At 46.0% G+C, this 17,325-nt stretch overlaps 1 protein-coding gene across 7 annotated transcripts in view; it reads left to right on the forward strand.

Annotated features, from left to right (window-relative positions):
• The window catches only part of plekhg2 (pleckstrin homology domain containing, family G (with RhoGef domain) member 2), a 52,348-nt gene that overhangs the window by 12,235 nt on the left and 22,788 nt on the right, over positions 1 to 17,325 (forward strand). For 2 of the 7 annotated variants that reach the window (XM_020048668.2, XM_010893840.3), the window contains exons 2-5: positions 3,280 to 3,393; positions 3,668 to 4,068; positions 9,358 to 9,458; positions 15,788 to 15,854. In XM_020048668.2, coding sequence (XP_019904227.2) covers positions 3,718 to 4,068; positions 9,358 to 9,458; positions 15,788 to 15,854 — 519 coding nt within the window. In that variant the 5' untranslated portion in view covers positions 3,280 to 3,393; positions 3,668 to 3,717. Of the gene's footprint in view, positions 1 to 11; positions 291 to 3,279; positions 3,394 to 3,427; positions 3,487 to 3,667; positions 4,069 to 9,357; positions 9,459 to 15,787; positions 15,855 to 17,325 lie in introns of those variants that run through there. The other 5 variants (XM_010893837.4, XM_010893842.3, XM_020048671.2 and 2 more) reach the window with 4 other exon arrangements.

Here is a 17,325-nt window from a genome sequence, read left to right on the forward strand (position 1 = left end):
GTGAGTTGGGGGTGTGCCAGTGAGTGGGGGGAGGCGATAAACTGCCATTACTGTTTGTTGAGTCGGAGTGTGGTTGACATCACTGAGTTTGGTTGAATGGAGGGCTGGTGGTGGTTCTGGGCCAGAGGGGTCCGATGACGGGCAGCCCGGTCTCCCATTGGACCACTGGGAGCAAAGCAGTCTGGTGGATCAGTCGTCGACAGGTTGTGGTTTTGAATCTGGTAGTTCATATAGGCCTGACATCATCCACTGTTGAGGCCAGGGGAAAGGCTGAGCTCACTGTTCAGCAGGTAGGTGACATGGCTGCTTGCTCAACCTCTTGATGACTAATGAATTACAGTTATTAGAAAATATGCTCCCATTTGGCCCTGCCGAAGTACTGTTGGCGGCGGGAATGGGAGTAGTTGGGGCTGTCCTGATCCCTCATTGGACCCCTGCCGGCTGAATGGAAATAGTAGTAGAGTTTGTGGCATGCACTGACCACCAGTGTAGACGCGCTTTTTTCCCAGTGTGATATTTATCTGGTTTGACTTTCTGGTAACATGGCTAATGATAATTACATGGTAACTATGCTTGTTGTTTTTATGTTTACATTGAAGTCATTTAGAGTCCGCTCTCATGCATCTAGCGCAACCTGTATTATACATTATTGCACCTTTTTGTTTTGGCACGCCAAGTGACTCGAACCCACAGCCGTGGCAGTACCAATATCATGCTCGATAGGATGTTGGCACAGTTCCATCTCGCTCCATAGGCTTTCATCTGTCTGTGAAGAGCGGAAATTATGCTTCCAATTTATACAACGGGCAACCGATCTGGCTCCCCAAGTTTTTCTGTGGTAATATTATGTTTCATAATTTTAAGTACATGTAAGTATACAAATGTACTCATTGCCGTAACCTAATGTTTTAGTAAATAATAGGAGTAGGCTAAATGGTCAAATGGTTAACCATAGCAGACAATTTGATATTTAAATATAAATAATGTGCTATTAAAACACCACAATTGGAGACAAAAAGGTATACATTTCATGTGTTTGAGTTGACATTTATTGAATTAATATTTAAGGATGTGTAATTTGAAATTATGTAAATTGGGAAATAAAAAAGTGCCAAATTTAAACCACACAAACATATTGGGCATTTTGAAATGCATTTAATTAAATGCAAATAAAACCAACAAATCAAAAAAACATGACATTTATTTCGAATGTGCCAATGAAGGTCAAGTGTATTTGAATATGCTTATTTTCCTGCGTGATTTAGGACAGTATTTCGAATGTGCCAATGAAGGTCAAGTGTATTTGAATATGCTTATTTTCCTGCGTGATTTAGGACAGTATAGTAACATGTTTGACAGGATGTGTTAGTACTGCTACTCGTTTGACTGCAGACGTCACGGCTCTACTGGACCAATTCCCTCTGGTTTCATTTCTGCCCACATGTCAGTGTTTTGCTGGGCTGACTTAAACATTTTGACGCCAGGGAAAATACGTCCACTGTAAACACCTACCATCGGGCAGCTTTGGTCACACGTCAGTGTTGAAAAATGACCCTGTGTTTCCCTTGGTCCCACCTGGATCTCCTGATCTTGTTCTACCCTGTGCCCCCCCCCCCCCCCCCCCCGCACAAAATAATAGTTTTTTACAGTGACATTACAATATAACGATATTGATGAGTTTAATAGACAAAATCTAACACTGCCAATTTAGCCTAGCTTAGGCTTTTGGTAGCTGTTCGGAATGAGAGTGTTGTGATATTATTTTCTCCCAGACTCCTGGGTCAATAGAAAAAGAGCAAAGGTCAGTTGTCAGCTTTGACAAGGGCAACATAGCACAGAGAAATGCAGTGATTTCACAGATGACCCGTGGAAACATATTCATATATTCATAGCAGAGGTTTATAGCCTGAGTTTCCCTCCAATAAGCTAATTCCCAGTTGGGGAATTGGAGGTGGAAACTTTAAACTTTGGATGCTGTCCATGGAAAAACATTAAGATTGATGGTATACAATTTCTGCAATTACAAAAAGTATATAATAAGACTTTAGAGCAATTATACTGATTCATCTATTGTTCCATATCATTATTGTAATGATACACGTGTCCTTCACCAGTCAAGTGTGCTAACATAAATATCCACTATGTTTATAGAATTGATCGGATTATTTCCTGAACTTACTCTATATGTTTTTTAAGGCTTGCATGCACAGTGCTTGGCATCTTGCTAAATGGAGATGACCGTTAGAGAAGGCAATAAAAATCTACAGAATGGTCACCTGAAGAACATCTTATCTCCCTCACTTTTTAATTTTTTTAACTGAAGCCAAGTCATTTTCCATCCATGTGAGACTGTAGTCAGTGAACTGTTTGTCTTGGACTCAGGCCAACGTAGATAGACACTGGCCTTCTTGCATCTCATGAGTTGTCTTGAATCAAATTGAATTCTGCCAAAACGCCTCAGAGCGAGCGGACCACGGTGAATGTCTGAATCAGCTAATGGTCGAATGGGGCTAATAATGGATGCAGTGTGTACATACCGAATTCACGGACCCAAATCCACCCAGTCGTGGCCTGATGCATGGCAACACTGCAACACTGCAACACTGCACCTTGTTCATAGTCACTTGGAAACAAGCGGAACTTGCAAACACACATACCAGAGAATACTGTGGTGAGGACTTGCGTTGAGGTTGACGTCGGTGCTTATTAAGGAGTTGTCGCTGTCGTCGTCGTGTAAGGAAGCGAGGTACACTGTTTGAGGTGACTAACTGCACCACAGGAAGTGGTGGATTGTTCCTCATATGTGTCCCTCCCTCTGAGAGTGGGCAGTGGCCGCAGCACCACCAGCTCTACATTTGACTCTCAACACAATGAAAGTCTTTTTTGTAGCTCGTGGGCTTATTTCATGCTCATTCACCATGACGACCGGGCTATTTTCTCTCAAAATGTTTGATTCCAGACAGGGCACTTCTCTGTCTGGTGTTCCATTCCTCGTCTTAAGTTGGCCTTGTCTGACAACAGGGATGATAGTTGTAATAAAGGGGGTTAAATGAACCTCAGTGGTTCTGGACCTCCAGCCTGCAGATCGAGCTGGGGGCAAGAAGTTTTCTGTTCGGTATCCTGTCAGCTCAGATTTAGCTTTAAGTACTTTTGCAGAACGGTGTAAGACGTTGCCAGAGCAAGTAGATTACCAGCAATATTGTAGCAACTAACCTGTGGTACAAAAAATATTCTGTAGTTCACATTCTGTTTTGACACCCCTTGTTTCCTTCCTGGCAGGTTTGCGGTGATGTTCAGAGACACGACTCAGACAGCTTCCCTCTGACTTTCATTTCAGAAACCGACCTTCACTTTAGTCTCGTAGCTGTTCTCTATTTGGCGTATTGTTTTCCTGTGAGTACCCGGCCAAGCTTTCTAGCACCTGTGTCCTTAACCTGTTTCCCAACTGCTTCTGGCAGCCCTGGCTGGTTCTGTGAACTGTCTTTGGTTAGTGGAGTGAACACATCACAGCGCTAAATGGAGCCAAGAACAACCTGCATGGTTTTAAACAGGCCTGCGTTCGGCGGTTGTTGGTATGGATTTGGTTGATTTATGCTTGCACGACATTGACAGTCTTTTATGTTTCTCTCCTCCTTCTCTCCTACTTCGCCCAACGTTGCATGTGCAGCTGCCAAGCGCCCCTCCTCTGTGTCCTCCCTGAGCAGCATCGTGGGCAGGATGACATCTTCGGCCTCTCGCGGGAGCTGCACCTCGGTCAACACGGTGTGCTCGGACAGCGACCGCACGGCTAGCCTCAGCTCGTCTGCCTCCTCCGCCTCCCTGCAGGACGGACACTCCTCCTCCTCGTCCTCCTCGCTGCCCTACGGGGCCGTACCCGCCTACCCCTCCTCCCCGAAGCGCAATGGCTCCGACATCAGCCTGGACCTCACGCCGCTGTCTCAGCTCCCACCCCGGGGACATCCCGCCACGCCGCCGGCTCCACCCAAGCTGTCTCACTTGGAGAGGGTGGCGCTGGAGATAGTGGAGACGGAGCAGGCCTATGTGAGGGACCTAAAGAGCATCGTAGAGGTAAGACAGGAATTCTCCCCTCCTCCTCCCCATTCTGTGCTTTAGCCCTTTACCTATATCGGCCTGAGGTCAGCTACACCTGGCCAGTATATCTAGCTAACGCCATCACCTCCCCATTCTTTGTGGTTTACATGGTAAGAAGAGGGTTTAATATGATCATCATATGGTCTACATACAGTGTTGCTAGGTGCAGAGTAGGAGCCTAAAGCTTTCCATTCTGAATCTGGATTTAGACCAGGGACTCCAGGTGGGGGCAAATAAATAACAGATTTACCTAAAAACCAGCACGGCCACGTAAGAGTTGAATACGCCTGGTGAATTTGAATGACCCCAACATCTTACGTCTAGTTATATGGCCGGAGGTTTTGTCCTTTCCTACAGAGGAATTCCTCTGCTCTCACACCGGCTTCACAATGCTTTTACCCTCATCTTGTTTGGCGGCCATGTTGCCTCCCCATCAAACCACCCGGAACACCCCTGTGACTCCATGCCTTAGTGGACCAGGTGGAGGGAGGCGGTTGGAGGAGGGCATGGCACCACATGAAAGCAGCTGTAAATCCCAGTCATTATTTCAAAAGGATGTTTCACACTCCACTCCGACAGGGTCAGGTGGCCAGGGACAATGAGGAGGCTGTTACAGATCACACACACACATATGCTTGTTTTACAATTCTTACGAGGACTTTTTTGGGGGGTTTGAATGCGGTAGAAATCAACCACTATTGATTTCTATTAAATCTTTTAAATTAAATATTTTCTAACATTAACATTAACATTAACCTTAACCAATATAAACCCATTAAAACCTTAACCTTAAAAAAAGCTATCCTAACAAAATACTTGGATGTAAGGACTGACAACAAGTCCTCACTAGTAATGATTTACCATGGGTTATTATACTTTACAGAATGTCCTCACTAGTCATGATTTACCATGGGTTATTATACTATACAGAATGTCCTCACTAGTCATGATTTACCATGGGTTATTATACTTTACAGAATGTCCTCACTAGTCATGATTTACCATGGGTTATTATACTATACAGACTGTCCTCACTAGTCATGATTTACCATGGGTTATTATGCTATACAGAATGTCCTCACTAGTTACCATGGTTTACTATACTACTGAGGACATCTTGGACCTAACAAGTGTAGTAGTACACACGCAAACGTCACAGAAACACACACACACACACACATACAGAGACACATGTACACAAAGACAGTCACATGAACACCTACTGACACAAAGAGATGAAGGGTTTGTTTGAAAGAGAACAGCTCTGTTGTTGAGTGGATGGCTGTCAGCACATTGATCATGTAGTCCTTGGAAGAGGATGGACCTGGGAGATTTTGATTTCACTGTGACCTTTCATGGAAGGTCAGGACTCAGGAGTCTCTCACCATTACTGACGAGAAAAATACATCTTAATGTAAGGAAGGAAGTGATATAAATTTGATGTCTCGCAATTCTCTTCCTCCTAGTGTTTCCTCTTGTTTTAAAACATTTTCATTATTCGTTTTTTTTTTCTAGGGTATGGTTTGGTTTAGGGTTAGAGTCGGTGTTGGGGTTACAGTGTTTTTAGCCCATAAACAGGTGGATTTCAGTGGGTGGTGTGCACCCTTCTGGGAGGTTGTTGATCAGAGCAGAGGGATGTGTGTGTGTGCATTCGTGTGTGCATGCATGTGTGTGTGTGTGTGTGTGTGTGTGCAGGCATGCATGGTTTAGAGAGAGGATTGGAGAAAAAGAGAAAAATAATGTTTCTCCAGGACATGCCATGTTTGTTGCATGGGGATTGGGGTGTGGGGTTTGAGATGGCCTGAAATGTAAGCCATGTTTGGTGTGTGGTGTGTGGGGTGTGGGGTTTGAGACGGCCTGAAATGTAAGCCATGTTTGGTGTGTGGTATGTGGGGTGTGGGGTTTGAGACGGCCTGAAATGTAAGCCATGTTTCTGGCGCCTGACGGCTCTCTTTTGAAGTTCAGCCTTTGAGAGGCGTTTGACTGAGCTGGCCCGCGCAGGGATGCCTAACAGATCGAATGTCCATAAATTAGATTTCTGAGGACAGGGATTTGGGCCAGAGCGCGGCTGTTTTGTCAATCTGTGGGCCCCTGGGACTTTGGAGTCGGGCCCATGGCTGGCTGGCCCAGAGTGCTGACGATGGGAGTCACACATGTGATGTCTATCGGCAGGGCCACGCATTAGAGTTTGTCTGGGGCTTTACCAGATAGATATATCTGGTTATGATCAAGAGCCCAGCGAGGGCTAATGTCAAAGTGGCTGGTAAAAAGTACCGTTGGAGTGTTTGTGCGTGTGCAAGTCTGCACGTCAACTTACATGTTTGTTTGATGAGCTCCCATGTGTATCGGCTCATCGTCTGCAAGTTGTGTTGGGTGTGAGTGTGTCGTGAACAGTGTGTTGGGTCCTGTAGGTTGTTAGTGTTTAGTTAACACTGTGTTGGGTCCTGTAGGTTGTTAGTGTTTAGTTAACACTGTGTTGGGTCCCGTAGGTTGTTAATGTTTAGTTAACAGTGTGTTGGGTCCTGTAGATTGTTAGTGTTTAGTTAACAGTGTGTTAGGTCCTGTAGATTGTTAGTGTTTAGTTAACACTGTGTTGGGTCCCGTAGGTTGTTAGGGTTTAGTTAACAGTGTGTTGGGTCCTGTAGATTGTTAGTGTTTAGTTAACAGTGTGTTAGGTCCTGTAGATTGTTAGTGTTTAGTTAACAGTGTTTTGGGTCCTGTAGATTGTTAGTGTTTAGTTAACAGTGTGTTGGGTCCTGTAGGTTGTTAGTGTTTAGTTAACAGTGTGTTGGGTCCCGTAGTTTGTTAGTGTTTAAGTTAACAGTGTGTTGGGCCCTGTAGGTTGTTAGTGTTTAGTTAACAGTGTGTTGGGCCCTGTAGGTTGTTAGTGTTTAGTTAACAGTGTGTTGGGTCCTGTAGGTTGTTAGTGTTTAGTTAACAGTGTGTTGGGTGCTGTAGGTTGTTAGTGTTTAGTTAACAGTGTGTTGGGTCCTGTAGGTTGTTAGTGTTTAGTTAACAGTGTGTTGGGTCCCGTAGTTTGTTAGTGTTTAGTTAACAGTGTGTTGGGTGCTGTAGGTTGTTAGTGTTTAGTTAACAGTGTGTTGGGTCCCGTAGTTTGTTAGTGTTTAGTTAACAGTGTGTTGGGTGCTGTAGGTTGTTAGTGTTTAGTTAACAGTGTCTTGTATGACACATGAGGCGAAAGAAGGGAGAGTTGGGGAGAGTCGTTCATCCTGCCAAATGGGACAGGAAATCTAGGAGTGGGGGTTTGGGGGCGCATTTTTTTCCCCTTCCCTTTCTTTGGCTGTAACACTCAAGGTTTGGGCACGCGCTGAGGGGAGGGTGGAGGGGCCCTTGCAGGCAGCACCGAGGGACAAACTCCTCTCTCCAAACTCTGACCTAGTTTCTCAGACAAAGAGACCAAAACTTTCTAGCTTCATCAGCCACCGTCATTTTCTGTCCTCTTTCTTACTGGCTTTTATTCTTTTTTCTCCTTTCTTTTGACAGTGAAACATTTATATAAACGTCAGATTATTCTATGTCTCTGATGTGTTCTGTTTAAGCATCTCATGTCATCATTTCCCACTTGTCTCATTAGTCTCATCTTTTACTCCATTCTTCCAACTCTCACCTCCTATTCTCCCCTCTCCCCACGCTATTGCTCCTCTGCTCCCTCTATGATGCTCTCTCTCCTTCCTCTCATCTGTTCTGTCTCTCTCCTTTTTCATCTCCTTTCTTCTCTGTCCCTCTCTTCTGTGTCTCTCTCTTTATCCACTCCCCTTGCTCCTTCTTGCCCTCTCAAGAGAGCGTTTATGTGTGTTTGTGAGTTTTTGTGTGAAGGTGTGAAGGTGTGTATGTAAGGGGAAGTTCTTGTTGGCTTCTGACTGCCTGTAAACATATTGTAATTACAGTGCCAGTGTTCTCTTGTTTGTAGAAGGTGATGAATGTGGCTGAGCCCCAGTTGTGTTTCCGCCTCATTTCGCCCCAACTCGGCCAGGTTGCTTTCCCCCGAACCCTGGTGGCTAGATAAAGGAATACAACTGGAGACACTTTTCTAAGATAAAACAAAATAACAAACTCCAAATGTTTTCCTGCCACGAACCTTAGATTGCTCCGATCCTGTCTGGGTTTCGTGACGTTGAAGCTGTCCCCGGTCCTCACCCCCACCCTCCCAATTCTCTCACGCATGCTCGGTCTGTTGGTTTATTGACAAGGGTTTAGTTGTCAGTCAATTTGGCTTCCATCTTATTTTAGGCTCTCTTTGTTTGTTCTGTTTTCCGTGTCTCTTTCTCCAGGGCCAGAATGCTCACAGGGTGTCTGGGTGGGCCGCAGACCAGCAGAAAAAAACGCAACCCTGGATAGCATACTCCCGGTTTTCATCATTGGGCTGGCATGCAGATAGTTGTTTGTAGGATCTGGGGGCTTTATCAGATGGGCTTGTTGCTAGCCTTCTAAACAGCCTGCTGGTTATGAATGTAACGCTGGGCTCTGATGAAAAGCTGACAGCCGTAGTGCAGAAAAGGCCTGTTGGCTGAGCTACTGAGTGCTGCATGACAGGGAGGTGGTAGGTCTAGTGGTGTACTGTGCCCTGTGATTTGGCCATGACCATTTTGAGGGCTCCTGCTTTCCATATTCCCTTTGCACCCTTTTTGGAATCTTCTTACGGGCTTCTTGGAGAAACAAGGCCTGAAGATGGAAGTGCTTGGAGATGTATGTGTGTGTGTGTGTGTGTTGGGGTGGGGGGTTGTTGGGGGTGATCCAGGAGTGACAATATCCTTTTCTCGTGGGATTAGAACATATGTGTATATCCCAGGTCAGACAGAAGAGCATGAAAATAAAATATTAATATTATAATAGCAAGGCCTTTACCTCTGTATTCATTACCAGGTTTGTTTTCTTAGGCTACTCAGTGCGTTGACATTAAGGATTGGTGTAGGGCTCAATTCTAAATGAAATTCTCTCAAAGAAAGCTTCATGGTAATTCAAAAACAAATGACTGTAAAGTAGCTATTACAGAATCTTCTTGATAATCTGAAGGATCGACGCTGGAGAATTAATTAACCAGTTTATTTATCTTCCTTTTTGATGCTTAGGAACTGTTATGAAGTCAGGAACAAACAAACATTTACTTTAAGATGATCTTCTTTTGTTTATTTAGCTAAAAAAAAAACATACTGAATTTCATTCACAAAATCTTTCACTGTACCTCTCTCCTTTTGTTTCTCTCCCTCTTTTGTTCCCCTTTCCGCTTGTCTTTCTTTCTCTCAGGACTACTTGGGCTGCATCATTGACTGTGGGGACCTGCCACTGAAGCCAGATGAAGTCAGCACTCTATTCTGCAACATCGAGGACATCTACGAGTTCAACAGGTTGGTTAGCAATTCTCTGTTTAGTTACACGTTAGGCCTGCTTCCATGTCCACTGGTCTCTACGGCTGGTAGACTGTCCACAGACCTGCTTCTTTCTTCCCACTCTCAATGCAGCGTCTCAATGTGACTAATGCTACCATCTAACATCAATGCAAATTGCAACTTCATCCATTTCTACTAGGCTCAGATTCCCTCAGCTCTGATCCTTGTAAATTCCTACGGCTATGGTGGTGAAATCTGTCTTGCAGCTGCTCTTAAACTCCCTGTTCTTCTCCTCCGTTTCCTTGCTTGTCTCTGACCAGTCAGCCCTATCTGCTCCTTCTTTCTTCTCTCTCTCTATCTGAATATATCCCTCTTCTTCTCTGCCCCTGTCAGTCTCTCTCTGTCTTTCTCTCTCTGTCTGTCCGTACCTCTCTCAGTCTCTGTCTGTTTCTTTCTCTCTCTGTCTGTCTGAGACATATTGTATACGGGTTGCAGCCTGGGTGGCAGTGATGTCAGACATTAGCTGGCCAGGCCCGAAACTTACCAGACTGACAATGTACAGACACAAAGACAGAGAGGAGGACAGAGAGAGAGAGATGGTGAGACAGATATTTAAAGGCAGAGAGAGCCAGAGATAGGGATACAGAGTATAAAGACAGAAAGAGAGACAAACAGAGAGATGCAGAGACAGAGACCGTCGGATGCCGAGACGTCAGGCCCGTAGAGACGTCAGGCCCGTAGAGACGCCAGGCCCGTAGAGACACAAGGCCCGTAGAGACGTCAGGCCCGTAGTGACGTCAGGCCCGTAGAGACGTCAGGCCGGTAGAGACGTCAGGCCCATAGTGACGTCAGGCCCGTAGAGACACCAGGCCCGTAGTGACGTCAGGCCCGTAGAGACGTCAGGCCGGTAGAGACGTCAGGCCCATAGTGACGTCAGGCCCGTAGAGACACCAGGCCCGTAGAGACACCAGGCCCGTAGAGACGTCAGGCCCGTAGAGACGTCAGGCCCGTAGTGACGTCAGGCCCGTAGAGACACCAGGCCCGTAGAGACACCAGGCCCGTAGAGACGGCAGGCTCGTAGAGACGTCAGGCCCGTAGAGACGTCAGGCCGGTAGTGACGCCAGGCCTGTAGAGACGTCAGGCCTGTAGAGACACCAGGCCCCTGGAGACGTCAGGCCCGTAGAGACGTCAGGCCCGTAGAGACGTCAGGCCCGTAGAGACGTCAGGCCCGTAGAGACACCAGGCCCGTAGAGACGCCAGGCCCATAGAGACGTCAGGCCCGTAGAGACATCAGGCCCTTAGAGAGCTCTTACGAACAGGTTACTGTGTAATGTCTGTCCACTGGCTTCTACATTCCAGGACTGAGACAGAGGCTTGAGATGATTATACAGTATGTGTGAGATCATGTTCTGTTCCCAGTGACATGGCAGCATATCTGAGCTGCTTTTCAGTTTGACGTTTTCAGATTGCTGTTTATACTGAAAGTAGAGCTTCGTTTACATGTTTCCTGTAAACCATTTACAAGAGAGTAGGAAGAGTCAAGCATTTGGCTCACTGTACTGACTCTCTTAACTGTAGCCTCATTTTTATACCATTCCAAGTTTCAGTAGCAGTACCTCAAGACAGATGTTCTTTTTATTTGCTGTGGGTCAATGAAAAGCATCAATTGCTGTTTCAGTTTGGTGATGGGAATGTTGTGGATGGAGCGATGGCATGGCTGAGTTTGGACCCGGTGATCCTGGGAGGTCCTGGGAAGAGTGCTGCTCATATTTTTCATAGTTCCTTATGGTTCCTTGCTACTCTCCCCTGCTGAGACTCTTGTTTTCACACTTCAGTGTCACAGACCATGTCAATTTGGCACTTTTCATTACACCCCCCTCCCAATCCAATATGGCTTCCTGCCCCTGGTTCTCATGGAAAATGGTCTTACTGTTGCAGAAGAAAAGACTGAGGGGAAGAGAGTGTGAGGTATTTCTCCCATCTGCTCTGGGGCCTGTGCATTGTAAGTCGTTGCAGTAAATTGCAGTGTTTTCTTCAGGGGTTAAACCCCCGTCTCTCATTACTGGGGGGTTACCTAGGCCATACATGACATTTATAATGAGCACAACGAGAGCTAGTCAGCCTGTTCATTAACAGACTCCCAGGGAGAAGAAAAACCATCACTAACTTGTCTTTTTTCTAAGTACCAGTGTCAAAAAAAGCTGACCTAATTTTTATCCTCTCCTTGCTCCACTTTGCAGAAAAAAAGTAGTCCTGTTTCTTGTTCTGTCTTTTCTACATCTCATCTCCTCATCACTGTGGTATGCAGTCCCTATATCCACCCTGACGGAGTTATGTCTGCTTTCTCGGCACGGACCATGGGCCACTTTGCCCCATAGAGACAGGGCCCAGCCTGCATCGGCAAACAGACAGAAAGGCAGACAGACAGAGAAACTGAAAGACAGACAGACAGCAAAGAAGCGTTCTAGTAGCTAGTTAGAGACCAGTAGTGCAGTCAATCTGATCCATTTTGAGTAGAAACTTGACCTCTAACTAATGTAACTCCGACCAAGAGACACACACACACACACAGAGACAGGCAGACACCGAGACCAACAGACACAGAGACGGTTAGACACAGAGAACAACAGACACAGAGACCAACTGAAACTGAGACAGACACAGAGACTGACATAGAGAATGACAGACACTGACTGAAACTGAGACAGATACAGAGACAGGGAGATTAGTCAGGTCTGTTCTTATCAAGATGGCTTAACTGTCTCTGGCTTAGGATCTCTGCCTGTCCTCTCTTCAGTTGCTCTGTTCCAAATCCCTTGAATAGAAAGCTTGCAAGAGACATTGAATCATCATCACTAGGCTAATACAATGCTAAAAGAGAAAAAGAGAGTAAAAGAGAAGGAAACTTTATTACTGGTCATTAACGTGTTTAATTGTTTGAGCTCGGCAGTGTATTTCTATCTGTCCAAGGCCTGGTGCCAAGCAGGTCGCCACTCACATGCTAAGTGTATTTCAAAAAGAAACACAGACAATTCCAGGTGAATATTTTTTTTGCATGTGGCGTGTAGTAAAATGACAACGAGCGCTAGAGGAACCATAAAAATAGCAGTAGTTTGATGCCGTTGCATGCAGACCAGTTGCCTAAGAAGCAAATGTTCAGTATAACATTGCAAAAGCTTCAGAGCTGGCTGGACAGCATGATACGATTGTACACAACTTTACAGGATAAACAGATACATTGATTGTGGCTAATGTTTGCATTAGTCATTTGTGTATCACAGCTATTTCCTTCACCAGTGGCATTCAGGTTTTTCCCTGTACATGAAGCCAGTGGGCAGTAGATGAGTGGCACTGTGAAAACATGAAAATACACTGATTTCTTCCCCCTTTTAGTCATTCTGTTTCTGTGTCTTTTTCATTCCATTTCTCATGGAGCACAGCGGTAACATAACCTAATTGTCTTTACGGCCCGGCGCTTCTTTGGGGCTGCCAGGTCACTGACATTTAGTGAATCCTTTTAAGATCCGTACACAGCGTGTGATTTAAGCCTCTAACCCACTCATGACTGGGGGCACACCTCTAGTGACGTCCCCCTGAGAGGGCAGATCCACTCTCGCCCTCGCTTTCCCAACACGAGGCAGTCCTTCCGGCGTCCCAGAAGTCTTTCCACCCCTGCACGCCTGGGATCCACTAATCCTTGGATTCCCAAACACTCCTAAAAACTATTTGTATGCTTTTATTTGTCATGGCTTCTGTGGGAGTGAAGGTGTTGCTGATGGTGGAGTGTCACATTAAAGAACTTTGGGAGAAGTGGGGGACGCCTGACTGCCGAGGATCCTTAAGGAATGGGGACCATGGGGCCTCCGAGGTTCCAAGGCAAATAAGCATTATTCTGATTTAAGGATGTCGATAGGTCTCTGTTGCCTTCGTCCAAGAACTATACTGTTGTTAACGAAGAGCGTCACAGACCCGTGGCTGCTTCAATCTAATCCTGAGAGCCAGGCCCATGAGAGAATGATGCTTATTAAAAAGAGAAAAGAGGGGAGTTCAGGTGGAAAGGAGGAGGGGACTGACTGCATGGAAGTTATTACCTTATAAACTGGAGCTTGCCAGCAGAACAATGAACAGGGTGGTTTAATAGTGTGTGGATGGAAAAAAAAGTCAAAGACAGAGCGGGAGTTAGCTCGTGACCAGTTGATGTAGTGCATCTTGCGGGTGACTCCCCTGCCTGTTTGAAACTTTGTGAGTCTTTGTGAGATGTGTTGGTGGCGCAGGGATCTGAGCATCTGGGGGATGTTTGTCTTTCAGCCCCGATCTAGAGGAGGACTGAATGCGCATACTTGAAATGCCAGATTGACACGTCTTAGGTCACGGAGTAAAACAATGCCATTCAGGGGGAGATAAGATCACCGGGTTTGATCGGAAGACGTTTGTTTTTCTTGGCCCCAAAGTATGGCGCATCACTTTTAAAAGTCTACGGATGGAAGCTGGGAAAGTAATTAGTGGGGTTGTTACAGGCATAACTCAAGTCCAAAGCCCTGACAGCCAAATACTTTCCAGGGCTTTTGTTTTAAAGTACCAGGGCCTGCAAGTAAATGCCAAGCCTTAATTAAATCCAAATTTGGGGATGCAAATATGCTGCGAATAGTCTTGCCGAAAGCCCTCTTGCAGATTAAGGAAATGTCTCTATGGTGACATGCCCTTTGTTTCAGTCCGTCTCTGAACAACTTGACTCAGCCATCAGCAAACGAGCTAGTGGCACCCAGAAACACCCTGGTCTGTTGCCTTTTGATTCAAAACCACAGATATATCCTCCCGCCCCTCCTTCCCCTAACCCCTAATCACTCTGACCATGAAGGGCAGCCGCGAAACTTTGTCTCTGGGGGTGGAGAGAGCAGTGTAAAAGAATGGAGGTCTGCGGTTTTGTGCCGAACTTTTCCCCCTGGCCACATGAAGGCCAACTGTGGGTGTTTACAGAGCGCCTCTCTGTTTTCCTTCGAAAGAGGGGGGATATCCCGGAGACTGGCCAGTCCGGCGGCTCTTCCCGTAGAAGCCGGGAACTCGGGCTTCGCTGATGAGCCCAGTGTGGCTGAGCGGTTCAAGCGGTGTAACCTCAGATACGGGCAGTGGGAACCGTGGCGAACGACACGCTAGCTCTCGGTTTGTTGTCCAAGAATGTAGGACTAGTTATCCCAGATGAGGTGTCCCGGTAACCACAAAAGAGCCATTACATCAGCCCCATCAAACTTCATCCTCTTCCAATCAGAACCAGAATTTTAACCGCTGGCCTCACTATCCTGATTTAGGCAATCTCAGCTAGAAGACAAAGCTCCCCCAAGTCTTCCTTCTCACTACTGCTGCTTACCTTTCCAACCATCTCCCGCCAAGAAAATCCTGAGCGAGTGGTTTTCATTCATTCAGATTCTGAGAGGAGAGACGCTCCGCTCTCTTTCCCCCCACTTACATTGAATTAAGATGTTAATCAAAGGTAACAGACTCCAAGAGAGGGCTCATGTACATGTCTCAGAATAGGGTCGGTCCATGATGCTGAGGAGGTTTTAAGGCGCTAAGGTGAGCTTGTGGCAATTAAGGGACTGAAGTTAAAATTGTAGTTTTTTTTTTTGTCCTAACTCAGGTCCCAATTCCCAAATCCCTCCTCCCATATTAAAGTAGTCTAATCCGGGTTTGTGTAAGGGGTGGTGGTGGAGAGGGGGAGACAAGGGGGAAAGTATAGTTGAACAGCTGGAAGGGGGTAATTGTTGGGGTTGGCTGATGTCAAGCCAAGGTTAGATGCATCCCATCTGTATGCGTTTAGAAGATAGTTTGGAAGGATTGGAAGGGGAGACAGAAATGAATGCTTTGTGGGAAATGTTGGGATTTGGGACCAATCCCTGCCTAGATCGTCTTCGAAACGAGGTCCAAGACCTTCGCTGGTTACAGAATAACAGTTTCCAAACAAATAGGAGAGCTGAGCGCCTCTCATGTTGTATTTTCATGTACTGTCTTACGTCCTGACCCCTGCTGCACTCCAAAGCACTCTGCGATGCCCACCAGGAAATATGGCAGTTTTTTTTACCACACTATTTGTGCTCATTATGTTTTGTTGAGAGTTGTTGTTACAGGGATGCTACAGTCATAGGGAGTAGTGTAGATGAGTGACACTGGTGTTTCCTTCACCTCCCGGGATTGCAGTGTGATGTAGACGAGGTATAGTGATGCCAACAGTTGTGCTAACAGAGATGCTAACAGCAATGCTTCGCCGCAAAGTTCACGTAGCTTTACCGGTGTTCCCATGGCCCAGCACTGACATCCTTCTGCCGTCTGTCTGTCGTCTGTCTCTATCGTAGTGAACTTCTGGAAGACTTGGAAAGGAGTCCTCATGTGGCTGCCATTGCTGAGTGCTTCGTTGAGAGGGTGAGTCACCACGTTGCCGCGATTAAGCACAAACACTACATTCACATCTGAAATGTTTTGCGGATATACCAGTGTCCTAAACCAATGTTTCTCCGAATGGTCGATCACAGCCAACTCTCTTGGATTCTCAAGGATAGCGGTGTAGGCTTACAAAGGCTACAACAATATGGTGCTTGTATGCACAGTCGCTGTTTTGTTCGCTGGAAGTGGAGTGCCGTTAACATGTCAGCCTCGCTGGAAGCGTGAAAGAAACTTTTGTTTTGGCCAAATGAAGTTCTGTGGTGGGCCGCAGACATTGCCCAGCATGTCAGAGGAAATGCTTGTATGCTGGGCTACGTGAGCGTCAGTAGGCCTGTGACCAGAGGAACATGGTGGTTTGGTTCTGGTTGGTAACTCGCATAGTTCTCCCAGCTGAGTGGGCCTGCCACACATAGCCAGGGCCGATAGAAGGAACAATGAACGGTCCAGTCGACTGTGGGAAAGGGCCTCCTTTCTGTTGGCTGGGAAAATGGACAGTGCCTACTCCGTGTTCTTCAATCACAGCGTATGTTTCCATATGTCAGGCTTCGGCCTGATGCAGCTGCCCCGGCCAAAACTGGACTAAGATTTGAGAACCAGAATCCTATTTGTGGTCCCAAGATCGAAGGGTGCCTATTTCTAGTCAGTCTTTAGCCTGCACTTGTCTTTCTTGGTCCCCGGAACCTCTTATGCAGCATGCCACTTTGTTGTTCTGCAATTGAATAGACTTACTGTCAAGAACAATTATAGATGGTTGCGGAAATGCTGAGTACATTCGATTAAACCATTACCGGCAAGGTTATTCTGGGTTTTGTGACACTGCTCTGGCCTTTCTGTACAGGATGAGGACAGTGGCCCCTCTGTCCTACAGACTTCTGGAGGTGAGATAGGAAATAATATGCGCAAGATTGCATGTTGTTGCAAAACCGAACTTGACCGTTCATCCGACCGATCAATACCATTTAAATTCCTGTCGATTTAGGAAATGCGTCATTTATTTGATCTTTACTCAGTGTTTCTCACTGAACAAAAAGACTAATAATTTGTGTTTGGTTTCCTTTTTAAACTGACTGACATTGAAACGAAACCTTCCGTATGTGGATTCAGGCAATGAGTTTGGAATGTTACAAGGAATGAGCCATTGCAATCTAGTATTATCTAGTATTATGTCTCTACTAATTTCTTTGCTTTCACAAATGGGATGTTTAGATTAAATGTTTCTTGAACAGGGGCTAACAGAATTTAGGGAATAGGGTTTTGCTTTGTTTAGGGATGAAAAAAAATATGTATTTTTCAGAGAGACCTGGAGAATTGACCCTTGCGTGAGGGGAAGGTGTCACGTGACCATAGGGTGGTCTGTCACATGACAGTGATTTGTTCCAGAGGGAACATGGAGACCAAAAGCTCAGCGTCTCTGGTTTTTCTCACATCTCTCTTCTTCCTAATGATGTCA

This window comes from Esox lucius, chromosome 1, assembly GCF_011004845.1.
Source record: "Esox lucius isolate fEsoLuc1 chromosome 1, fEsoLuc1.pri, whole genome shotgun sequence".
NCBI lineage: Eukaryota > Metazoa > Chordata > Actinopteri > Esociformes > Esocidae > Esox > Esox lucius.